Below are 26724 nucleotides of genomic sequence, written 5' to 3'. Positions count from 1 at the left end.
AGATTTTTTCTTTAAAATCTCTTTCTAAAATTGACGGTTCATTTAGTAGTCAACAAGGTTCGTCAAATCAATTTCTATTGTCACGATCCAACAAAAAGTCGCTATGACAAGATATTTTTGTAGTCTACTTCTACCATAAATAAGTGTTTTCCAAACTTGATAGCACAAAAAAAGTTTAAAAGATACCCCTTATTTTTTATTACATGAGAGAAAAAATAATAAAAGATTTAAAGTCGCACAAGACAAACTTTTGATATAATAAGTGGTCGAGCTCCTAAAAAGCATAACCAAGCAATCAATATACATCCTATTCGAGCACGAACAAGGCTCCAAGATGCATCTTCAAAAGTGACTTAAGTGAAAAATAATACATTTAGTCTTTGTGTTATTATCTTGATTTACATTTTTATTATAGTTTACTTAATTTTATTTATATTTTATGATAAATTTAAATTCTCATTTATCAATAAAATGATACTAAAATTATATAATTTGAATTAAATATTAAATTAGTTTTAAATTAAAATATTATTTTCATTCAAATTATAATTATATTCTAATTCTTATTTTTTATTATATTTTTACTGTATTCTCATTCATTTTATTTTTAATTATGTCAACGACCATATATATATATATATATATACCAAGAACTTTTAAATAAACCACGGTTGACATTCTATAAAAAAATTTATTACTTCAACCAAATTAAAATTAAAAATCAAGTTTACAAAAATAAAGAAAAACCAAAAGTAATTTTATGATGAATACTGAAAAAAAAAAGTAACGCAGTACTATATATATATCAAGAGATAATAATAGTTCTTTTTCCCAAGAAAGAAAAATTCTATATAGTATAGTTTAAACCGGTATATATATATATATATATATATATATATAGTACCATAATAATAACAGCAGTTATACATATATATATATATATATTTATATGTATATATGACTTAAGAATAAGCCAAAAAAAGAAAACGGAAAACAAAAACGAAACTTGCAGAAGAAGTTTCATGACCTCCGGTGAAGTATGTGGTTGGGAAAGACGGGGGCGGAAGCGATATCGGTACTATCTTGCTCATCGTCATCGTCCTCTCGGGAGAATCTAGGGTTGTGAAGGGAAGAAGGAAGTGTGTCGTTGGTGACGAATCCGCTGTTGAAATTGGAGGTGAAGTTGGAGATGTTGATGAGATTATTCGAGGCGGAAGAATTGTTAGAGTAGGCTGGTTGCATCAGAGCCAGAACCTGTTGCTGTTCATGATGATGTTGTTGCTGCTGCTGCTGTGTGTTTTGAAGCACATTCGCCATTGCCAACCTACTGTTAATCACCTGAGCCTGTACCATTGCTACCTCCGCTTGCAACGACGACACCTGCAACTCAGTCAGTTTTCAGTTCTATTAGTTTCTCTTTTTGTTTCAGATTCAGAGGATTATTTTCAAATTGAGTTGAGCGAAATTCAACTGTGTATATATATATATGTGTGTGTGTGTAATCAATATTCAATTCTACTAATTATTTTACTTCTTGCTTCAAATCCAGAGGTTTATAGAACTCGAATTTCTGATTATAGTCAAATTGACGTAATGAATTACAGAGACGATATCGAAGATTAGAGGTGAGTTGAGTGAAATTCAAGTATATATACATGTAATCAACATTAAATTCTCTTAGTTATTTTACTTATCGCTTCAAATCCAGAGGTTTAAAAACCCGAATTTCTTATCATTGTCGAATTAACGTAACGAATTACAAAGACGATATAGAAGATTAGAACTGAGTAGTGAAATACGAGTAAATAAATATGTACGTATATATAGAAGTGGATTAACCTGTTGCTGCAGAGAAAGTATCGTGGAGACACAACCGTAAACCGGATCGGACAGTCTAGCTTGAGCCTCATACGAAATGGTAACCACCGCATCGTGCCGGCGATTTACCGGAATGTGCAACAGGAGTTTCGACACATTGCTGGCGCCAAACACCTTATGAACCGCCGCGAAGCGAGCGGCACCTTGGTCAGACCCGAAGTACGGTGCAAAAATGCAGCCGCTGACGCACTTTCTCCTCAAAAACTTGCACGCGCCGCATGGAGAAGGTGGCGCAACAGAAGGCGAAGGGTTGGAGTCACCGTCGACGGAATCAGGCTGGGTGAAAACCTTGCCGTTTGGTCTCCGGCGAGCGTCGGAGGTAGGGTGGTGAGGTTGTTGGTGAGCCATTGGAGGGTGTGATTGAAAGAGAGGAAGAGACAAAGGTGGTGGAGTTGGGTACTGCTTATATGTAAAAATTATGGAGGAGGCCACGTTTGTCTCGTGAAGGAGTTAGCAAGGTGATTGTGGTAACCTTTTTTTATTATTATTTAATTATATATAAATATATATGTGTGTATAGGTGTATGTAGAGAAAGAGAGGGAGGAAGACGTTATGGATGGTTGGTAAGGCTGGCGAAACGGGAAGAGGCTGAAAGAGAAGAGGAGGGAGGGCGTGAGGTGCACGTGCAAAGGTAGTGATTCAATCTCAAGTGGTGGTGTTTGGGATTAATTTTATTTCTTGTTTTAACAAAAAAAAAAAAAAAAAAAAAATTAGAAAAAGTTATATAATATATTCATAGAATCTTTCTTTTTCATCACCAATTTATAATATATACTTTTAAATTCGTAATTTTTAAATAAAATATTAAAATGTTAATGATAATATTATATTAATTGTATAATTTTTATTATTTAAAAAAATCAAATTTATTATTTTAATTTTATTATCAAAATTTTAACTTTTTTTTAATTTTTTTATAAAATAATAAATTTTAAGTAATTTTTAAATAACAATCACTAAACCATTATACTTGTTTTAACTATATATTTTTTTATTATTATTTAAATTTCATAGGTAAAATTTGATTTTTTTTTTTTATAAAATTTTTCATAAAATTGATTTGCAAATAAAAATAATTATTGTATTAGTGTGCTTATGTTAAAATTTATTATTTAAATATCATAGATAAAATTTAAACTTTTTATATATTTTTTATAAAATGACAAATTCTATAAATTTAAATTCGTGATCTTTACACAAAATATTCGTACTTGTGTTAATTATATAATTTTTTTATTATATAAAAAATCAAAATTATTATTTAAATTTAATAGACAAATTTTGAAGAATATATCAAAATTATTTGAAGAATATATTTTTTACGACGAATTTGTTCTAATGTAAGAAACATTGTATATAAAAATAAAAAAAAATACTGTACAATTTTCAATAATTATTGATTTTATTACATTAAAAAAAAAAAAAAACTTGAATAGATTATTAATTAAAACAAAATGGTAATATATATATGTATATATTTATATTGCCGAGAGATGGGGAGCATGATATAATAATATGTAAAAATAGAAAAGAGGTGTAATGAAAATTGTGGGTTGTGTGAGTAGGAGGAGGTTGTCTGTGTGGAAAGGCACAAGATTTGTGCTGCCCGTGGCGTGTGGATATTTGATAGCTAACCGACGTGCGGTTGTCAGCCACTTCCATAATCCTATAAAAATTTCATTAAAAAAATTATATTATAAATATATATATATATATGTATATTGTGTATGAAGTTTTTACTTCAAAAATAAATAAAAAAATTTCATGTATCTATTTGTATTTAATAAAATGTATGAATTATATATATATATATATTAATTTCCCATAAAATTTTATATTAACTCAATTTTATGATCAAAGGTAGAGCATTTATCGTTTTCTGTTTGAAATAATTTATTGACAAATAAACTCAACACAAATTTTGAAATTGTAAACCTTCATGCAATCCGAAGCATTACAGACAGAATTTTCAGAAATTTCCTAATCTCCCATGCTTCTCTTTCTCACCCTCTTGTCTTTTCTCCAATCCTTATCTTGTTTCTGGTTCTATTAACCACTCCAGCTTTCACTTCCAACAATGGTGTTAGGAGCTTAGGTTGCTAAACAACTGGTATCAGAATTCTGAATTCATGTTTATAACCGAGAAATTTAAGAATGTGCAGAAAATTTCCCTAAATCACTTTGAAGCTAATTCTCACATTTTCAGCCAGACATGAGAGATCATATCTTCATCTTCATCAAAACTTCCAATTCTGTTAATCATAAGCTCAATAATTTGTCCATCACACTCTTCTTCCACATTTCCAGTCCTTTCTCTCTTTTTCTGAGCTGGTAATGAAGTATCCAAAATACCCTCATATCACAATCAAAAACCTTTTACAAATGAATAAATATACACATAGACCGTATAAGATTAGTTTGGTTACCTTGAGTCATGATGAATGCATGGAGGGAAATATGTTAAGCTTCCAGCGAGTAACAGTACCAGCCAAAGCACAGATTAATATTTCTGAGTCCAAGACACCTCCCTCTTCCAATCATGTATCCTCCGAAGGCAAAACTCCAAAACAACATGAACTGCTGCAAAAGCACTGCAAGCCGTTGGCCCTCATTCTAATGTCCCCATAGCTGAAAGTTAGCTCCTCATCTTGCTTTATGTTCTTGGAAGCAAAGAAACAAAGCCGAGGAAGCAATATCCCTGTGCTTCTAATTAGTGCGGTTGACAGATTACCACCATCACAAGAATGGTTAATGAATCGTGCAACATTTCCAACTCTTGTGGCATCAATATTTATCCTTAAACATGCCTTTCCGGATGGAAGATGCTCTCTCACAACTAAAAGAGCGGAGGAAAACCGGCCAGCTGATGCAAACTTGTCATAGGCTTCTTGTCGTCTTCTAGCTTCTTCAGTCGTCACAAGTTCACCTTTTGAAGAACATTTCAACCGTAAATGTTTCTTATAAATTACTTTATCATATGATCATCATTTTTGGCAATCAAAGTAATCCAATGAAGATCTGAGAAAAGTTCTGCCAAGATTATTTTGTATCATCAAATTTAATTATAACCCTCAACAAGATGCAATAACACCAGTAGAACTATAAAATAAAAATGACACTGCCTAAATATATGAGGTGTCAGTATTCTCTCAACAAATTACATATGAACCACAGGAAAAAATAAAAGCACAAAAATGGTTCAGTACTCACCCTAGCAAAAATAAACTTGTTTGGTTAAAATTCGGAGATGACACCATGAGTTGACTCGAGAATGAAGCACAAAAGAACCCAAACAAGCACTCTATATGAGTAAGGCAAATAGTATAAGCTCCATTTCATACTGACAACCAAAGCACTAACCCAAACAAACACTTCTTAACTGCTTCAAACGGAAACTAAGTTAAGATGAGATACCAGCATACTCACAGACAAACTCCCCTTGCTGAATCGGCTGATCAGCGTACAAACTCCATCCCTTCCTGCCATCACGCACGATTTTCAACCGAACAGAAATCCCCCTCTGGCTCATTCGATTCCCACACTCCAACCCGCACCCGCAACTCGGCCCACACTCAGTCACTATTCCCATCCCCTCCAAACCCCGACACGGGCACCCAAACCCACCATTATCATCCACCTCCTCACATTTCCGGCAGCGACATCCAGACACGGCCTCCCCAGCCTCGTCCACGAGATTCACCAGCCTCGCAGAAGAACCCAAATCCGGGACACCCGCGTCGCATCCTGGCGACCCAGTTACCGATTTTGGACCAATTCGACTCAGCGAGTTACAAGTCAAACCCCAAGATTGGCGGGGAATGTTTTTTGAAGGAGAAGAGGGGAGAACCTGAGAGGGGGTGTACATGAAAAAGGCATAGGGATGATGATCGACTAAGTTGTGGAAACGTATAGGGAAGGTCTCGAGGGATCTAGAGACGTCGAGGGATCGATGGAGAGTTAGGGATTTGGCGAGCTGATTGAGGATTTTGCAGGTCAAGGAGACGTTGGCTAGTTCTACTGGGGTTAGCCATGGGAGGATGAGGTCTGCGCAATGGAGGAGTGAAGCTTCTGGTTGGTGATGGTGGTGAAACTTTTTACGCCATTGTTGCGACATTGGGGAGCAGTGGGATAGTGACCCCGCCAAGACAAACCCAAATCAGAAACAATCCGCCATTTGAGCAGGGTACGGAGTCCCTCTAGGTGGGAGATTTTGTGACGGCATAAATTAAAGGTACCTTATTTTAACTCCAAAATTTAATTTGCATTCTGTTTCATCGAATATAAAAATATACAAAATACACGAAATTGATTTGCGATGAAATTTTACTTTTTTTTAATAAAAGAAAATTGGGTTTCTGTATCGGAACCCTAATTTTAATTCCCATTTAGCTAAACTCCATTTCCATAACTGCGTCAAAAGACAAAATTGCTCTCAAACATGTAAACACATGGTAAATTTTTTATTTCAAATTAAATAAAATATAAAACTCAAACTCGAATTATATTATTTGAGATAGAAATTTCTTGGTTTACAGTAAAACTTTTAAACAAACACATGAAGAAAACAATTTTCAGAGATAAACCCACTTAGGTATAGTGTAACAGTGAGATCTAACAAGGATAAAATAGTAAATATAGGCAAAAGTGTGGCCATAACATTAATCTTATTTCTAAACTTAATTGGGTCATGGATGACTCCTCTATTAACATCTGGTGTGATTTTTGAAAAGAAAAAAACAAATATTGTATTAGATGATAAAAGGTATTAAATAATATATTATCACCTATTATTCTAAAAAAAATTGAAGTGAGAAATAATTCAATTATGGAAAGTGTACAACAATGCAAATTAGAGTAACCTAATTAATATAAATCCAAAAAATATTATAATTACAAGCCATAAAGGAAGAGAAAAAAAATCTGTAAAATTATCTTATTAGAAGACATCCATGTTTCAATTTACAACTGACTGAAATCCTAGTGGAAGCAAAAATGGGGAAAGGGAAAAACAGGGTAACAAATAAGGATAACATAGTTACAAGAAAGATTATATAACCAATTGAACAAGACCTCCATCATCTCAATGTTCAATATGATTTTAGTCAAAAATTGGATTTACATGTTAGACATCAAAATATGGTTACAAGACCTATACCTAGCTCTTCTGCGAGCTCATCCCCAACGGGAAGCAGCGTCAAGATGACGAGGAACATAGCTATGGCAACAGCTACTTTCCTCCATGTTCCAACCTCAGTCACATCATTCAAGCATGGCTTCTCTGGAGTTCTCTGAGCACGATATCGAAACAAATAAGTAGATGAAAAGATGAGTTTGGAACACATTTGAATATGGTATTAGTAGATCAATATGGTCCTTATTTTTAAATCAGCCTTAGCGACAGTTAATTGTATATAAGAAACTTAAACAGTTAACTAATTGGAGGAACTACGCCTCTCATGGATGCTGCAGTTGGATTCTGCAAAATGATGCAAATAGTTTCATTTGATAACTCTAATACCTGGCAAATCAGCACATAGAGTCCCCAAGGAAGTGATAAAGGACCGCCAAGCTGCACCAAAGGGAAAATGGAAAAAATATATGTAAAATTTAAGGAATTGAAGCAAATTGAGAAAAATCATGATACAGAATTGTAAATTTATAATTAAATCTTTTACTTATTGAATTTTTATTTATAGTACTTAATTTACAATAGGTAAATACATATAGAAGACGATTAGAAGAGTTTTAATAAAAAATTAAATATGAATTAGTCCCATAAAAAAAAAAAAGATCTTTCAACTACAAAAGTCAACTATGATTCTAATTATATCTGAAAGGACCAATCTGCACAAAATTAAACTTCTACAAGAAGTTAGGTTCCTACACTTTCCCTCAAACTTGTTTAAAGATGTTGAACAAATCAAGTTTGAAACTTAATTCCTTGAAGTTTTCCTAGGTAAATGTCTAGGTGAAAATATCCGCTGTTTTATGGTAATACCGAATGTGCCACAAGAAAAGTGCTCTTGATTTTATATTCTCTTAAACAAAGTGTCTATCAATCTCTACAAGTTTAGTTCAATCATAATGAACTGAGTTCTTTGTTATACTTATTGTGAATTGATTTTCACATAACACTTCTACATCCTCTAAAGAGGGAATTTTTAATTCACCTAAGACCCTTCGTAGACATATTCTTTCACAGCTATCATGTCCCAAATCTCTAAACTTAGCCTCAGGACATCTCCTTGATACCACTGATTATTTTTTAGTTTTCCAAATAACTAGGTTTTTCCAAATATGGAACAATATCCATAGGTGGATCTTTTATCAATTATAGAATCAGTCCATATTGTTGAATTTTCTGAATATATGACTAACTTATGATTTTTCTTTCAAAAGGAATAGTCATGTAATTCTTATATAATCATCTATAAAGGATATAAACTATTTAATACCAATAATATTGTTGATTCTAGTAGTACTAAGATATCACTATAGCATAGCAAGGTTTAGATGCTCTGTGGGGCAATATAAGATATATAGTATGAATATATTTTGACAACTGACATATTTTATAATGAAAATTTTTTAAATTTTTATTTTTAGATAAAAAGAAAATAGTTTTTGAAGGTATGCAAAATTTGGATGTCCCATTCGGTAACCCATAATATAATGATATTAAAATTGTCTAAGTTGGACTATCTTTAGACTAAACACATATTACAGTATGGAATTATCTCATAAAAGATTCATTATCCTTGAAAAAAGAGATTCATGAGTACACGTTAGCATTGTCAATCGTCCTTCTCGAATTCAAGTTCTAAAATTTACGTAAGTTTCAATAAAATTTAGCAATACAGTTATAATCTTGGATAAGTTTTCTTACTGATAATAAATTGCAATCCAAGTTAAGTAAATGAAGCACTCTATTTAAGATTAATTTTTTTGAGTGGATATCGCTTATTTCAACCACTGTTAAGTGAGAATCATCTACTGTTTCAGAGTGAGATTCTCTTTGCATGAATTATATTCTTGAAACAATATTTTATTTCCCAGCATATAGATAATGGTCTCGAAGTCAATGATTCAAGTATCTTGACTTCCTATAATAACATTAAAAACACTAAAAAAATCACACTTTTAGCTTGTTGTCCCAAATCCTATATTGTTATTCATGGAGTTTTAATCTATTAACATTTTTTAGAGGGTTTCTATTTGCTCTTTATTGAACATGCATAATTTCTTAGTGGAGACAACTTCATTAATAGAGCCATGATTTGCTTACTTTTTATACTTGCGGCTGATTTTGTGGTCTTTCAAATCAATTGTTTTTCTATGAATTTTCTTGTAATTGTCTTGAGTATGACCTGATTTTTTACAATAATCATACTAAAGTCTTCCTTTTCTTTATCGGTTATCTGAGTTAAAATGAGGTCCTGGGGCAGTCAAGGTAAAGTTTTGCTTAGTAGTAGGGCTTGTAATCCATCTCCCACCATTACATTCTTTATATTTTCTTCTCTATTTACTTCAGAAAATACATTACGAAGATAAGGTAATGATTTCATTCTGATGATTTTTCTACGAATTTTATTCAGATTTTTATTCAATCCCATGAGAAATTTGAAAATCATTTTCTTTTAAAATTTCCTTGTACTGCTTTGCATCATCTAGACAATTCCATGCAAGTTTCTCAACCACATTCAGTCATTGTCAATGAACATATTATAGCATTGGATTACAGATAAATTTTTTGTTGTAGGTCTCAGAGGCTAGATTCAATAGTAAAAATTTCTGATACATTTTCTTTATTCGAATAGAACTCCTTAGCTGCTTCCTAAATTTCGTGTATTGTCCCGTATAACAAAAAATTTTCTCCAATATAATTTGTCATAGAGGTAATCAGTCACGACATAATTAGATTATTCTCGGCCTTTCAAGTCCAGAACTTTGGGTCCTCGGCGCTTGGTTGAATGACTTCTCTAATGAGATATTCTTTTCTTCTTATGAAAATAAAGATCTTGACTCATTGAGACCATTGAATGTATTTGCTTCTATTTAGTTTATGGCTGGTGATTGAAATTTGAGTGGCTTTTAGTTTGGATGGTCTAATGGAAATAATTCCATCAAATCAAGATGTGACTTCACAAAGGTTATTTGATCTTGTCATGGCTATTCCATATTTGCTTATCAGCAAAAGAGAAAAAGAAAAAAAAAGGCCTTTTAGAGTTCAAGGATTCTACTATAATCCTATGAAAATTTGTAGTTAAATTTTTTATTTATTAAATTTTTGTTCATAATACTTTATTTATAACATCTTACATATATAATAGAAGATTAAAGAAAATTTTAACCAGGAAACTAAATATAATTTGTCATATAAAAGAAAAAGACTTTCAGCTTTAAAAGTTGACTACAGTTTTACTTTATAGGAAGATTTCCCTGAATATACCAATCTGTATAGGAATTAGACTTTTACAAAAAGTGAAATTCCTACAAGAATCATACCAACTGAAGAACTAAGAACTTGAAAGTTCTAGTACTGGGAAGAGACAAAAACAAGGGTATGGAAGCAGAAAGCCAGAAACCCATATATGGAGCCTTTTCAGTGTGTTATTGACATAAAACAAAGAGGCTACGTTACCTGTGTATTATAAGTAGCAATTAAAAAATCTGGCTATGGCTACTTAACTCTGAGCATAGAACCAAAGAAAAACAATTAAGCATACCACTCCTAATCCAAGCAGCGTGTATGTTGCCAAACCAGATCCAATTAGTGCACTTTTACCAAAAGCACCCTGTACGAACAAGTGAATAGATCATGGTAAATATTTATACAGTTAAGATATAATCAAGCCTTCATAACTTTCATTATACTTACCCCAAAGAATTCTCTAAACTAAAAATTAAAATATAAGTCAGACAAATGATATGCTTCCACCCAAGAAACAGAGAACCAAAATTTTCTTCAATGAAAATATAAGGGTTTACATGCTGCGCATGAAAATTTCAGAATTGTATTTATAACAGTCAGAATATTCTGTTACAAAGGATAAGCGAAAATTTGGAAGTTATTTTGGGCAATTTGAAACTTGATGTCTGAGTTCAAGACAGCACTGTGGAGAAATAAAGCGTGCAGAATAAATTTGAAAGTCACAAGCAAACGACAGAGATCAAGCAATCAAGTGAAGTAAGACGAGAAATGAAGGGAAAGACAGAGAAACATAGGGAGAGAGAGGGAGACAGACAGAGGATAACCAATCAACCATTCACATTAAGCTACATAGCACTAATACTCGTTTAAAGAGCCATATAAAAGTAACTATAAATATTTCACACCACTGTTTGTCACGCGTGTCCTGCAATGTGTTCAACATTCTTACTGGAACCAAAAGTTGGATAAACACTTATAATAAATAACAAAATACAGTATTCATTGAACTAAAAAATCGCCATATACAGAACCAGGACTACTGATTTTCCTCTTTTTTCATTTCTATTGTCATTTTCTTCGGAAAAACAACAAGGGAGACAAGGGAGAAAGAACCTAATTACAGTAAGACCTTAGAACTCCCATGATGTTCACTAACAACTTGACAGATACCAGTTTACAAGTTGTAGCCAGCTATGGCAAATGAATCTAGGTACAAAAAAAGACAACACTAGAAACATTAATGATCAATCTATGAGTTACTTGATCCTCTAAAAATTTCTACAAGAATAAACCATAAGACACTGGCATGATTTTCACACAGCATTCCTGAACGAACTGCCTTGAACCCAAATGATTCCTTTAGATACTGTTAAGAATGATTGGATTGGTTTTATATTGAATATCATACTTCTATATATACAGTCTTTCTAGAATAATAAAAAATAGATAATTAATCATATATGGTATATTTTGTCCTAATGCTCTTTAACCTAATTACATACGATACATTATTTTAACACTCTTCCTCAAACAGAGGAATAGATGTTGTCCATTAACAGCTTGCTAATGATAGTCTGGAATACTAGACTAGTCAAGTCTTTGGTCAATATATCTTCAAATTGTGAGCTAGTAGACATATATATGGAATACATATTGAACCCCTATCGAGCTTCTCTTTAATGAAGTGTCTATCGACCTCAATATATTTGACCTTATTGTGTTGTATTGAATTATGGGCAATTCTTATAGCCAATTTCTTGTTACAATATAAGTGCATTGGGCTGTCCCGTTTAATTCTTAGATCTTTCCTAATTCTCTTAAGCCACAATAGTTTATATACCTCTTGACCCATTGCTTGAAACTCTAATTCACTACTCGTTCATGTAACCATATTCTGCTTCTTACTCCTCCAAGTACCAAGCTACACTCATAAAAGGTATAGTAACATGTGGTAGATCTCTTGTCTACCACTAATCTTGTATAGTCTACATCTGTATAAACTTTTAGGAGCAGCCTGTTATTTTCTTAGCATGATTCTTTTTTCATGTGACTATTTCAGATAATATAGCACCGGTAGGCTGCTTGTAAGTTCACTTTCTTAGGTTGTGCATGAATCTACTTATAACACTTATTGCATAAACAATGTCTAGTCTTGATGAGACAGATATATTAATCTTCCCACAAACCTTCGGTATATCTCTTTCTCTACCGGTGTATCCTCTCTTATTGATCGTAATTTATGACGGAAAACAATAAGGAGTACTTGCCAGTTTACATGCTCACTTATTAGTATATCTTAAAAGGTCATAAATGCATTTCTATTAGGAAATGAAGATTTCTGACTTTGAGTGGATAACTTCAGTTTCAAGAAAATATTTCAACTTTCTTAATTTTTTTATTTCGAATTCTTTTATCAGACATTGTTTGAGAATCAATTTTTCTTTTTCATCATCAACGTATACTAGGAGAATTGTAACTCCCCCTAACTTTGAATGTTTGATGAACAGGATATTAGTCTCTCCGTGCTTGCTTATATCCCCAAGCCTATCATTACTTTCACAAATTTGCCAAATTGTTCTCTATGTGATTGCTTGAGTCCTAGAATGCCATAACCAGTTTACACAGTTTATTTGGTCATGTCCCTTTGGCAATCCTGGTGGGAGTTACACATAAGTTTTTTTTTTTAATTAAATCTCCATGCAGGAAAGCATTCTTCATATCGCATTATTATAGTTACCAATCAAATTAGGCAACTAAGATAGCAAGACTTGCATTGTGTTCTTACTTACTGGTGCAAATATTTCTTCATAGTCTATTTTGTAGATCTGGGTATAATCTTTTATCACTAGTCTTGCTTTATACCTCTTAATTGTCTCATTCACCTTATATTTTATTGTAAACACTCACTTGCAACCACACATTTCTTTCTTTTGAGCAGGTCCACCAATTTTCACATTCGGTTCTTTTCTAGTGACAACATTCCACATTTATAGTATTTTTCTATCTCTCAAAGGATAATGTCTCATATACAATGTTAGAAATACACTCAATATTTAAGTTTGTCAAGAAATTTCTATGGGATCATGAATATTTATTAAGTAACACAGACTGTAAGATAGGATAAAGAGAACGTTTATTATATTTCCTGATTTCTTTGCGAATTGCAATATGTATATCATTATTAGATTGTTAAGGGTTTTTAGGACTTATTTCAGTTCCAAAACTTATATCTGATGCTTGAATTTACTTCAACTCGACTTAATTTTTTCTCCTTGTATAAACTTGAGTGAATCTAGGATCATGTATGATTTCTTGAGTAGGCGAATTTTTAATTGAATTATGAGGGTTATCTTATGGTGGTGGTGTTAGTGGTCTTTGAGTATGTGGTAAGGGTAGTAGAGTAAAGTTAGCCAAGAAATCAATATTTTGATATTCCAATATAGACTCTCCTTGAAGATAAGATTAGAAAAAAATAAGAGTCTTGTTCAACAAAGATGACATCTATAAATACGTAGAATTTTTGTATTAACGGATGGTAATATTTGTATCCCTTTTAAGAAGAGAAGTACTCTACAAACATACATTTCATAGCCCTAGAATTAAGTTTCTCTCAGTAATAGAAATAAACATGAACAAAAACTACACACCCAAAAATTTTAGAGATCAGATGATTCGTGATATTTACTTTTGGTTAAACTTGAAAAAGGACTTCTAAAGAACTTTGAAATTTAGAACATTTGAGGATAAACAATTAACAATATAGGTGACTATAAGGACTGCTTCGTCTCAATATTATTTTGGGACATGAATATGGAAGAGAAAGACTCTAGCAGTAGCTAGAAGGTGATCATTCTTATATTCCATGACTTCATTTCAGTATAGATTGTGAAAATATGATAATTCATGAATAATTCCTTCTTGGAAATATAAATGAGAATGTATAATTGAAAAAGTTTTTTGCATTGTCAATGCAAAACTTTTTTATGTGGCCTTCTAATTGGGTTTTGATCATGTTGCAAAACAAGGGTATTGTATGGCTAACATCGGACTTGGATTTGACTAAAAAAAGTTATGCAACCCTTGTGCAATCGTTAATAAATGACACAAAATAAATCGAATTTTAGAAATATTAGACGTGTAAATCGGTCACCAAAAATTATTATAAATTAATAAAAATAGAAACAAACCTCTTTTAGTGCTAATAGGAAAAATTACATATTTATGTTTGTCAAACTCGCATATATCGCAATATAAATTTCCATAATCAATATTTTTAAATAATAAGGGAAACATAATCTTCAAAATGGAAAAAGATGGGTGGTTAAATCTTTCATGACAAAGTCAAAGCTTATATATAGGGTTGTTAGTAATAGCAGAAATAGATTTCCTGATGCAAGTAGTATAATTTGTTTCTAACTTCAGCATGTCCGATCATCTTCCCTAAATTTTGGTCCTAAAAGTCATAGTGAAAAAAGAAGAATGTCATTTAACAGTTTAGATCTTATGACAATTTAATAATTAGTACAAGACTGGTACACAATTTGAGAATATGAAACACATTATCTAATGATAGGATAGAACTAAACTTGATGTTGCCCTTACCCGCAACGGTGTAGAGAGAATCATCAACAACGACAATTTTCCTACAATTGGGACATGAAACATATGGGTGAAAGTGTTTAGAAATATTGGTCATATGATTAATGACCCATAAACTTATAATCTATGAATTTCTAGACGGTCTATCTGAGGTATTCAAACCATGTTAAAAAGAAAACATACATGAGTGCTTTATTAAGCCTGTACCTTTGGGTTTCTTAACACTATCTTGTTTACTTGTCAGTCGTTCAACTTCAGCTTCGAATGCATTTAAGGCCAGTGGACTTCTCTTCCTCTTGCTGGTCAGTTGCATGAACCTATTTGAGAGACTTCTATAGGGTCTTTTTTTAATCTTCATTTCTTACTGAAGATATTCAGCTTGTCATACAGTTTCCAACATTTGTCTTTGCTGCATATAGGCTTCTTGCAAAAGATATATTAAAGATTATCCTTGTTGTCAATACTAGGAGCTAAGTTTTCAGTGTGACTCAGTTCCTTTATCCATAAATAAGGCTTGGAGCCATGTAAGATCAGAGTTGAGCTATTAATAGAGTGGAGTTCTAGCATGACCCCTCTACTGCTCTCTTCTGCAATTACAGCAGAAATTACCTCATCTAGTGATGACATCTCCTCCTTTTCCAAGATTTATACCCTACCTTGATCACATACCCAATTAAGTTATGCAAGAGACTAATAGGCACAGTCCTTTTTCACAAGCTTCTTTAGGCATTCTGCATCCTCATTGTAATCCATAGTAAGGCTGCGGTACTGGCTCAGTTTCTGCCACCAATTTTATAACATATTAGACTATTCATTGACTAACCTATTCACTTACTTGGTGGACCATATCTTGACAGTTAGGTCATAAACTTACGTTGCATCCTTGACTTTAGAATAAGTCTCACTGATGGCATTCTACACCTCTTTTGCTGTCGATAAGAATATCACGGTTTTACTTATTTCTGAAGACATGGAATTCCAGAATCAGATCATGATCATTGAGTCTTCTTCATCTTAAGCAGCAAAAGGTTAGTTCTCCAGACTGAGCTTGTCTTTTCCCTTATTAGTGTTTTGGATCAACTAGGAAACAACTCAAACAGTCCTTGTCTGTGAAGCAACAAACAACATGAACTGGCTGAAATTCGCAATTATTTTGTGTGAAATTTTCCATGTGAGAGTTTCTTCCAGTAATTTGGACCTTACTTTCAACATCCTTTAATTTTTGGGCAATTATGGCTCAATACAGAAGCCACTGGAAGAAGATTACTGGCTAAACAAAAAGCTCGGCTACTATTCAGACTAGTGGCTGGGAGTGGCAGCTGCAGAGTCTGGGTTGCTTCTGACAGTGCGGCTTGGAGGCTGGAGCCAACTAACAAACTGGTTGCTGGGCACAGCGAACTGGCATCTAGGTAGATTGGTGCAGCTGGCTTTTGGTTGGTTGGCCAAGCAAGCAGTTGCATGCAGGAGGGAGCCGCTGCTTGCAGCTTGCCACTGGCAGTTAGGAGTGGCCGGTTGCAAGGAGAGAGCCACAGCTTGCGGCTCTGTTACTATTGCAGGTGACAATGACCGGTCTTGGTTGCTGGTGACCAGCATCTGTAAGGTGGTGGTCAACTATAAAGGTTTCCCTCCTCTCCCTTAGGGTTTTTCTTATTTCGGCAATGAAAACTGAATAAAGTTTGTCAAAGAGTTCAAGATTTCTTAACCTAGGGATTTGATACTATGATAAGAATGATTAAATGTCTTTTATAGAATAGCACAAGTTTTCTAGAATAAAAAAGAAAATAAACAATCAATTATACATAGTATTTTTTTTTTTTGAAAGAAAAAGTATAATATTTGCATTAGGAAGGTATCAAAGAAAAGGAGTTACTTGCTTTTTACAAAAAATTTACAAATTTATTAGTGAGTCAATGACATTTCCAAAATCCTCAGTCTTAATGATGTCATGCCCCAATACAAGACAACCGAAATAATTAAACCATCTCTCTTAATTTACTAGTATGATTCACAATCCCCTCAAAAGCTCTTCAATTTCTTTCCTTCTAAATAATCCAAAAAACAGATAGGAGATGAGTCTTGCAACTTTAGTTTTCAGCCCAGCCCCCTCCAGGCCCAAATCTCATCCTCAATTGAACCAGCCTGTACCCAACAGATGCCTATCAAGACATACACCAAACTCCAAATTTCATAAGCAGTAGGGCACCTAAGCAGAAGGTAATGACAGTCTTCCTCATCTCTTATGCACATAAAACAGCCATTCACTAAAGTGCAGCCCCTAACCTTCAGTTTGTCCAGGGTTAAAATGCTTTTCCTATAGGCCTCCCATGCAAAGAAAGCCATCTTTGGGGGCGCAGAATTTTCCCAGATTAAGTTGCTGGGGAAACTGGAAGAATTACACTGTCTATGACACATCAGCTTGTAGTAATAAGAGCTCACCAAAAACTCACCATTTTTGCACCCCCTCCACAGCACCTGATCTGGATCACTGCTAATTTGAAAATCAGAAATGTTCTTCATCAGATTTTCGTACCCCTCCACTTCTCAATTGTTCAAATTTCTACTTACATTAACGGATCAGATGCATATGTCCTTTTCCCTTACATAAGCCTCTTCCACCAACATATTTTTGGATTGTGCAATTGCGTAGATTCTGGGAAAACGGACTTTAAGACACCTCCCCTCCAACCATTGATCATGTCAGAATCTAGTGTCATTACCTCTACCCACTTTTGAATTCAGGTTCTCCACAAAACCAGGCCAGCCCATCTTGATTTTCCTCCATAGACCTCAGTCGTGCCCTTTTCTGTCTCCCCTCCCCAAATCCGTAAGTGCACAGGTCTGCCACCTAGCCAAAATCACCCTCTTCCACATCCTACCATCCTCTCTCAAGAATCTCTACAACCACTTGCCTTGTAAAGCTTTATTGAATTCAATCACCGATCGAATGTCCAAACCACATGGATAAGTAGGCTTCTTTATTTCGTTCCATTTGATAAGATGAAATTTCTTTCTATCCCCTCTATCGCCCTATAAGAAACAACAATGAATAGTCTCCAATCTTTTTGCAACACTTACCAGAATAGTCAACGTTGAGAGAGAATAGAAGGGTAGATTTACAAACGTGCTCTTTATAAGCGTGAGTCTACCTCCTTTAAACAAAAAATTTCTTTTTCATCCCGCAATTCTAGTCTCAAACATGTCAATCACCAGTTCCCAAGTTTTCTTCTCCTTATACTTAGCACCAAGAGGCACCCCAAGATATTTAGTAGGAAGATTTGTAACTTTATAACCCATCACCTTAGCAAGGCAGTATTCATCACCCTTATCCCCTAATTTGCCAAGTTCAGATTTATCAAAATTGATATTGAGTCCTTAAACACCTTAAAAACAAAGAACAATGCACTTTAAGTGTAGAAGAAATTGCTTTTCAGGATAACAAAACAGCAAGATGTCACCAGCGAAAAATAAATGAAAAATTTCCATCTCCTCAAGACCCCTGCCAATCGCCACTCCCTTGAGAAGCTGACACTGTTTTGCCAGTTCAATCATTCCATTTAACACTTTCATGACAATAATGAATAATAATGGTAACAATGGGTCTCCTTGCCTCAAACCCCGTGAACCCGTGAAAAACCTTGATGGCCCACCATTAACCAAAACAGCAAACGATGTAGTTCTCATACAAGTCTTCATCCAACCCCTCCATTTATCCCCGAAACCCATTCTACACAGCAAGTAATCTACAAAGTTCCAGCAAACGTGGTCATACGCCTTCTCCGTATCCAGTTTACAGATTAAACCTTCTTTGTTGTTCATGACCAGATTATCAACAATCTCATTAGCGACAAGAATAACATCTTGAATTTGCCTACCAGCAACAAAAGCGTATTGGCACTCCCCAATGATTTCTTCCAAAATGTTGGACAGTCTGTTCGCTTACACTTTCGCAATAAGTTTATAAATGCAGCTCACCAAACTAATTGGCCTGAAATCTCGAATATTATCTGCACCTTTCTTCTTCGCAATCAGCACCAAAAAATTAGAATTCAAATCTCTAACAAACATACCCCTGGAATGAAACTCATGAAAGACATCTATAACATCTTTTTTAATAACATACTAGAAGGTTTTAATGAAGTTTATGTTGAATTCGTCCGCGCCCGGGGCCTTATCCCCATCACAACAATTCAGGGCAGAGATTACCTCATCCTCAGAAAAACTGGCTTCTAACATCTTTCTGTTGTTTCTCCCAATTTTCTTGAAATTCAAACCATTCAATTGAGCTCTAACAGCAAATTCTTCCTCATATAGACCCATAAAATAATCCCTGGCAATCTCTCTTAAGTTATCATTGCCTTTGTGTTTGACCCCATCCACCCACATCTCCTCCACAAAATTGCATCTTCTATGTTGACTTGCTAAGGTATGAAAATATTTAGAATTTCTGTCCCCTTCTTTCAACCATTTTTCCCTAGAATTTTGCTTGTAAGCAAGTTCCTCCATTTTTGCTTTCCAGGTCAGCAACAATTTTATTTCATCCCTGTGATTGATTTCATTCATCTGCAGATCCGTCGTTCCCTCATTGTAGTCCAGCTCCCCCAATTCAGAGAATAGCCTCCTCACATTCCTTTGAGATCACCTTGTTCACCCACTCCTAATAACATTTTTCAGTAATTTCAGTTTGCACGCCACTCTGCAGCTGGTCGTGCCTTCCACCTCAAATTTACTCAAACTGTGTTCAACCAACAGCTGAAAGTTGTCCTCCTGTAACCACCGATTGTCTAAGCGGAATGGAGTAGGGCCTCACTGAATACCGTTAGAAGCTAGACATATCAGAAAGTGATCCAAAATCGGCTGTTGGAGAGTCTTTTGAGTCAAACCTGCAAACTGAATTAGGAGATCAGAATAAAGAAAGAACCTGTCAATCCGAGAGTAAGACAGGTTGGCTCTCTGGTTGGTCCATGTCCAAGGACTACCAGTCAGTGGGAGGTCGATCAGATCAAACTCCTCCAACTTATCTCTGAATTCTCCCGCCAACGAATCCAAAAAAGACACGTCGGTCCTTTCCTCCCTCCTCAACACCATATTGAAATCCCCCCAACAATTCATTTGCCTCCCCATTTCAATTTGCATACCTTCAATTCTTTCCACAGTAGCTCCTTTCCACCTTGTTTCCTCTACAATAGACAGCCGTAAACATCCATTCATCACCGCTTCTCCCAAATCACATCCAAGCACTATAATGTATCATCATTCCACATCACTAAAATCCCTCCCGCAACTCTGAAAGAGGGAATAGAATGGAAGCCTACATTCCTCAATTTCCAGAGGCTCTTAACAGTGAGATTGTCACAAAAATCAAGCTTAGTTTCCTGCAGACAAACCACCTCCGCCTTCCATCTCCCCAAACAACCTTTAATAACATTCCTCTTCTTCATTTCATTAATCCCTCTAACATTCCAAGAACTGACTTTGTTAATCATTAACAACTAGATTTTTACCCTTCCCCTTCCCTTCCCTTACCCTTCCTCCTGTCTTCATAATTAACAGAGAACTCAAACGGACTCCACTCTTCTTTCTACCATTGCCTTCCTTTTCAATTCTCTTCCTCTTAGCCATACATCTTCTGTAAATTTTAGCAAAAAATAGAAATACTTGTTCCTCCATTCCTTCGATGGTTACACTCATCATTCTACTAAACTTTTGAATGTTCTGAAAGATCCATGCAAAGTTACTCTCTTCACTGTCGACATCAATTTTCTCGTCAATCTTTGTCAACCATCTCCTATCCTCCCCATTTCCCTCTATGGAAGCCAAAACTTGAGCCTCCTCCTTGATGATGACTAAGGCACAATCTTCCACCTTCCCGAATTCCTCTTCTGTTGCAGATTCCTCATGCTCCTTCGAGTCCCCGTTCTTTTCGACTGCCCAACATACCCCCCTCCTCTTCTTAGTTTCTTCAGAAAACAGACTATTTATATGATAACCATCATCCACCTGAACATCTCTGTCTTCCCTCATCCCACTAACATCCCTGCCCTTCGAAGAAACCATGCTCTCGATTTTAGGGCATGTGTGGTCATGTTCGACACCCGAACACTCTCCTTTAGTAGAAATGCTTCCCACAGGCCTCCAAACAGGCTTTCTAGTTGGGCTTTTCTCTCTGGATCGTGATTCTTCATTTCCCAAGTCCACGATAATTTTACCATTTTCAACCCGTGTGAACGCCGTGGTCTCCTGGGCCCATAAGTGTCGTGACCTACACTCCTGGGGCCGAACTGAGGAATGTCTCACCCACCCAACATTTTGGGCCCGTCGATTTTCGAGCTCGGGTCAGGTCTAATTCTTTGTCTACCCTACCCAAGAATCGTTGTTCCCACTAGAGTGCAGCACCGCCGCATAGCTAGTAACTCCACCAAGCCCCGCAGCAAAGTGTATTGCGGTCAAACAGTGTGGACAGTTAAATGAAGCCCTTCACAGACTCGCGTAACCCTTGAGCACACGAAGAGCACTCATCGCCTTCTCTCCCATTCTCCTCCTGAGGTCAGGGTTCACAACCTTCCTTTCTGCTATATTAAAAGCAGCTATCATGAACAACCACCATCCTCTTCCCTAATACCCTTCTGGAATAAAAATACGTCTTGCCTTCTTCAATATTTTAGAGATCACTAAGTATAAACCTCTTCTGTTTTTTCCGAAAGAAATCCAAATGATTCTATTTTTCCTTGAAAATCGCCTTGCCCATGGCAACTTGATGTTGTACCAGTAAAATTCCTCTAAGGCCCCGAGCAACCAATCTACCTCAGCTTTTGCCAGTAAAATCGACATGCGGAAACCCTGGCCGTTCTCGCATATTCTCATTCCATCCATCAACCTTCCTTCACTAATCAAGTCGAAAGACTTATTCTCCACGGCCAGAAACTTGTGGCCGCCCAGGGAAGGCATAATCCCTGAGGCTGACCAAGGCCAAGGGTCGTTGGGTCAAACACACACAAAGAGAGAGAGAGAGAGTATTTTGTTTACATAGTGTATTTTAACCTCATGTCCTTTAACCTAAGTACATAGAACATATTTTCTTTAACAGATACCACCTTCTAAGCTTAAATGAATAAACCCATTCACACTCCTTTTATTTCAAGGGAGTTGGGTGTTAGGTCTTATATGGATGGGCTTGATCTGATAGACACATACAATAGATGTCTTTTGACCTCAACAAAATAATGAAGCAAAATCTCCAACATGGTTGGTGGCTTCTTCTCATTATTATCCTGAAACTACTAGAAGCCTAACCTTTTGGAACTTCAAAATATCCGCAGCCATAAGGAAAGAATATTTTTTATGGCTGCGGATATTTTGGTGAACATACCATGTTTATCTTAGAAAGTCTACTTAACCTCAATCTACAACTTCTCATACTCTAGGTTTGTTCAAGCTCCACCATTCTGCTTGAATTTCAACACATTTACAAATGATACAGTTACTCTAATTGAAAATAAAATAAAAGAAGTGAGACCTGCACAGCTCTTCCACCATCAAGGCAACCCACCGGAAGCATATTAAATGCAGTTGTTGTTAACCCACACCTGCAAAAATTAACTGCTAAAGTAAGCATATGATGGTGAAGAACATAAAAGAGGCCAGGAATTATATGCTACCAGCCTGCAATAACCAGAGGATGAATGGTAACAGTTGCAGCATGCATAGCCCTGCACAAAAAGACAGTAATGTGTCAGTTAATCCTTTTCATAATGCGAGTAGGAAGAGAGATGCTAGGGGCCTGCACCAAAATCTTGGAAAAAAAAATTTTTGGCCGAATAAAGAGATGTCATGAAAGGAAAGACTTACACATAACCTAGAGTGGCTCTACTGATGAGTCCAAGGAGCAAAGAACCCTGAAATACCATGCTTGGAACCTGCACCAGGTCTCCTGCTGCATCTGGAGTGGATGAGAGTAACAAGCCAACAGCAAACATAGAAAACGACAATACAGCACCAGCAAATGGACCAGCAATTGAAATATCAACTTTTGTACTCCGATCAGGAAGAATTGATTTGAACTAAAAATTAAAAATTGATGAACAGCATTACTTGGAACTGTTATCACATTGCTTAATTAAAAAAATCATCTTTTACATTATGTCAGTTAGAGATTCATTGTCACCAGTATTTCACAAGTATAACAAGAGGCAAAAACATTTAGTGCTCAGCTTGCATTAAGGCAGATAAAAAAGGTTTTAAATAGAATTTACGAGTACCCACTCAAATAGAAAAGAACATCCTTGAACGATGTACTACCCAGACAAACACCCAGGGCAATCTCATCTGCCAATCTAGATAAGAAATCTTTTTGTTGCCATAAGGTGAAAAGCAAACTAGATATTTGATATGACAATCTCTAGTGTTCACATGAAACAAATATCCAAAAGTTAATTTACATTTTTCAAGAATTTTTCTCATAGAAAACTATAAGCACCTTTCTGACCTCATTAGTCACACTTAAAAAGTTCAGGCCACTATGTATGGCTTTTTAACTTGTCTTGGCTAGACAACATGAAAACCTTATCAAAGAGTTAAGAAGTTTATCAGACATCACCCAGCAACTTAAAATTTAGAAGTTAGAATTGCCGTCAAATTAGATACACTCACCTGAGTGATTGCACCAAAGCTACCAAGTGTAATGTTTGGAATGAAATAAGGAATGCTAAGTTTTACTTTCTTTGGAAATGCAGCCAGAAAGTGCCCTACTTCCTGCGTGAAACCAGTTCCACAATATAAATATAAAAGCAAAATAAAATAAGATAACTTTAGCAAACTAATGCACCAAGTAAAATTATGTTTTACTGAAGCAAACTACCAATCTAGGAATAAAACAGAAGACATGACTGCTGTTGCAAGAGATAAAAACTGATATCCTTGTATATTTGTTGCACTCTCTTGGTGCTTTTAATAATATATTTTTTATTTTAAAAAACAAGAAAAAGACAAAAAGTGAGATCTACGAGAGAGGAAAGTAGGCCAGAGAAAGCAAACTAATTGCCAGCCAAGAAAATATCTGCACTGCGCCTTAGGTTCTTACCTTGTTGCTAACCAATGCATTGTCAAGATTGATGTCTATTTCAACCACATTTCAGGATAGAGTGCATGTTCAAGCAAACAATAAATACATCCAGTTGCATACTCCCAAAACTTCGTAAATAATAATTCCAAGTTAACATTATCAACTTGCAAATTCCAGGGCAGAATGACCGAATAGGTGAATAACTCAAAATGCATACAAAAGTATCACAAGCAAAGTAGCACCATTACATTCTACGAAGTTAGCTGCACTCTCATGATCTGATCAAGTAAATTTACTCAGGATATTGGAGACTGAAATATTGTAAATAGAGATGGAAAATAACTATATGCAGAATAGCATACCAAATGAATATAGAGAAAGAGACACAAAGAGTCGGGGAAAACAGGAGTGTGGGGAAGAAAGGGCACTTTTCCAATGAAATGCTTGCATATATTTCTTAGGGCCATCAAAAGCAGAAAGTTTTACATGAAATAGGAGAACTCCCAGTACACCATATGCTAGAGGCAGCGCAGTCTCCACAAAGGGGTATAGCAACTCCATATCTGGAGGCTCAATGGCATCTGGATCTGTGAAGTACTTAACTACCTCAAGAGGAAGTCGGTTGATCTGGTAAAAGAAATGTAGGCAGTATCTTATCCTTCTAACTTGACAGAGAAGTTATCAAAAGAAAGTTTGACTACAGTAAGTTTTGCAAATATTTACAAATGAAAGTGTCTTAAGGAATAACATACCTGAGATGCAATTCCTAATTCCACAGAGGTGCCAATGGTCAAAAGGAATAACAGAAGAGCAATCACATATTGCCAAAGAGTTGTTGGCCCAGGTTCAGAAACCTCTTTCCGCAGCAAACCAAAGCTAACACGTGGTCCACCACGTGGGTCTGGTCCTTCTGAATTAGGTTCCTCTACCATAAAAAGATTGTATTTAACACCTGTGACCTCAGCCAGTTTTATCTGAAGTTTGGCAAACACATCTTCTCTCGTCCCTCTTAAATTTCCAAGGAACAGAATGCCCTCACCAAGGTCGCCAAATGGTTCTTCTTTCGTCACCCAAAATGTCGAATACCCAAAAAGGCTTTCCTTGATTAGTTTTACATCAGCGGGATCAACCTTTTCAGGCCCAAGAAGCTCCATTAACTTAAAAGAGTCAACTTGGAAATTATTGTAGGCTGGTCCAACTGGTGATCTAGTTGGTGGCTGAAGAAAGAATGCATTGGCAAATCAAGATCTAGAATCATGGATATAATAATTTTATCGAAATGCACATAAATGCTTTGCATGCAAAAAATCATTATTGTTTTAAGTCCTTACAAGGACACCTGCACTATGCATTGAAAAGCCACAACCCTCTGCAAATGTATTAATCAAGCTTATATCCAGTGAGATCTTTTACTAACATTGAAACCAAAAGTCCAAGTTTGTGCCAAGAAATGATCTCCAAAATAATCAAACTTATATCCAGTGAGATCTTTTACTAACATTGAAACCAAAAGTCCAAGTTTGTGCCAAGAAATGATCTCCAAAACAATATGACTAGTTGAAGTAAATTTGCCAAAAAATATTGAGACTCAAACGCATATCCAGGATAAGTCCAAGTAAAAGTTTCCCATATTACGCGGAATATGAAACCCAAAGTCCCAAGAAAATTATGAACAGACAGTAGCATTCCAGCAAATAGATTCATTGTTTATTTGGACATAGGTTCTCTCATTTTAGTTTACCTCCAACTCCATTGTCAAGAATTCTTGATTTCAGATTGAGCCTAACAAATTAAGCAATATATTAAGGGACAATCTATTTGCGGGTGAACACAATGACGATCTGATGTCTCAGACAAGGCATTTTGCCGTGCTTTATGTCAAGAAAGTCCATTGTCAAACACCAAGCAAAACAATGTACCCAGTAAATTATAAAAAATTACACTTAACATAACAGAAGTAAAACATTTCAAAGGGAAAGAAATTAAGAACTGCGTACTCTTGAAGAAACAGAAGGAGGTGCCTCATCAGAACTTAACTCATTGCCGTTGCTTCTTCTCTCTCCAGCATCTTCAGGGGCCGCCGTTTTGACACTGGAATCTTTCAATAAAGTGTCACCATTCGCTTCTCTATTGTCTCCACCATTATCGTCATTGTAGTCGTTATTATTAGTACTAGAACACCTAATTATCCTAAGAACACCCCTGTAACTATCGCTACCTCTCCTCTTCGAAATTCCTTTGCAAAAAAAGTAATGACCTTTCCATTTCTTGAGATCATTTAACGTAACCCTTTCGCTAGACACACCATTGGCGATAGGAAACGAACGGGACTTGAAATTCACTGTGCTAAAACTACAGCTCGTGAGAGTTCCCATTTATTCAAAAGCCCCCCGAGAAAAAAAAAAAAAAAAGAAAGCAAATCACGTGAAATGCCAAAATCAAGAAGGAAAAAGCTTATTATTCTGAGTAAAACATTTGGAATTCTGAGTAACGCTTATAATTCTGGGTTTTTGACACTGCTTTGGTGCAAGAGAAAAAGGAGCAGCAGATTGCTCTGTTTATCTTCTCTGACGGATTTTTCCAAATTTTTATAAATATCTTTTCTGCTTTTTCTTTTTTCCTCCTCCCTCTGTACGTTAGATATTTGCTAAGGTTACAGCTTCTCGTTCTTCATTGGTCCACGTGGACAGATGGGACCCACTTAAAGAAACAATTCAACATTTAATTAAAACATCACGTGGATGATTAGAATTATTT

General features: G+C 35.3%; 4 protein-coding genes across 8 annotated transcripts; all 4 read right to left on the bottom strand.

The window, feature by feature from the left end:
- Positions 1–852: 852 nt before the first annotated feature.
- Positions 853–2426, bottom strand: LBD20 (LOB domain-containing protein 20). Its single transcript, XM_088222462.1, has 2 exons — positions 1840–2426; positions 853–1380 (listed from the first exon to the last, which is right to left on the bottom strand). Exons 1-2 carry the CDS (start codon positions 2224–2226, stop codon positions 1021–1023), a joined length of 747 nt encoding a protein of 248 aa, XP_088078588.1. The 5' UTR covers positions 2227–2426; the 3' UTR covers positions 853–1020.
- A 1357-nt stretch (positions 2427–3783) lies between these two features.
- On the bottom strand, positions 3784–6115 carry SDG20 (SET domain protein 20). 3 transcript variants are annotated; one of them, XR_015821745.1, is made up of 3 exons: positions 5294–6115; positions 4306–4805; positions 3784–4207 (listed from the first exon to the last, which is right to left on the bottom strand). XR_015821745.1 is itself a non-coding variant. In XM_088223266.1 (2 exons), exons 1-2 carry the CDS (start codon positions 5991–5993, stop codon positions 4417–4419), a joined length of 1089 nt encoding a protein of 362 aa, XP_088079392.1. In that variant the 5' UTR covers positions 5994–6115; the 3' UTR covers positions 3784–4416. The 3 variants fall into 3 exon arrangements, 1 of the variants encoding a protein (XP_088079392.1); XR_015821746.1 differs by having other exon boundaries at positions 5306–6115; XM_088223266.1 differs by having other exon boundaries at positions 3784–4805.
- A 669-nt stretch (positions 6116–6784) lies between these two features.
- On the bottom strand, positions 6785–26565 carry EGY1 (Peptidase M50 family protein). 3 transcript variants are annotated; one of them, XM_088223260.1, is made up of 10 exons: positions 25965–26563; positions 24720–25184; positions 24454–24594; positions 23556–23657; positions 22755–22966; positions 22565–22615; positions 22423–22492; positions 10606–10674; positions 7398–7448; positions 6785–7167 (listed from the first exon to the last, which is right to left on the bottom strand). In XM_088223260.1, the coding sequence occupies exons 1-10, from the start codon at positions 26340–26342 to the stop codon at positions 7009–7011; spliced, it is 1698 nt and encodes a 565-aa protein (XP_088079386.1). In that variant the 5' UTR covers positions 26343–26563; the 3' UTR covers positions 6785–7008. The 3 variants fall into 3 exon arrangements, with proteins under 3 accessions (XP_088079386.1, XP_088079387.1, XP_088079388.1); XM_088223261.1 differs by lacking the exon at positions 24454–24594 and having other exon boundaries at positions 25965–26565; XM_088223262.1 differs by lacking the exons at positions 6785–7167; positions 7398–7448 and adding an exon at positions 9281–10520 and having other exon boundaries at positions 25965–26564.
- On the bottom strand, positions 10683–22161 carry LOC148253546 (uncharacterized). Its single transcript, XM_088223267.1, has 2 exons — positions 15117–22161; positions 10683–14953 (listed from the first exon to the last, which is right to left on the bottom strand). The coding sequence occupies exon 1, from the start codon at positions 20961–20963 to the stop codon at positions 20385–20387; it is 579 nt and encodes a 192-aa protein (XP_088079393.1). The 5' UTR covers positions 20964–22161; the 3' UTR covers positions 10683–14953; positions 15117–20384.
- Positions 26566–26724: the final 159 nt, after the last annotated feature.

This window comes from Carica papaya, chromosome 6 (genome assembly GCF_054855325.1).
Source record: "Carica papaya isolate Zhongbai chromosome 6, ASM5485532v1, whole genome shotgun sequence".
In the NCBI taxonomy this organism is placed as follows: Eukaryota; Viridiplantae; Streptophyta; class Magnoliopsida; order Brassicales; family Caricaceae; genus Carica; species Carica papaya.
This window is presented reverse-complemented; position numbering and strand designations above follow the sequence as displayed.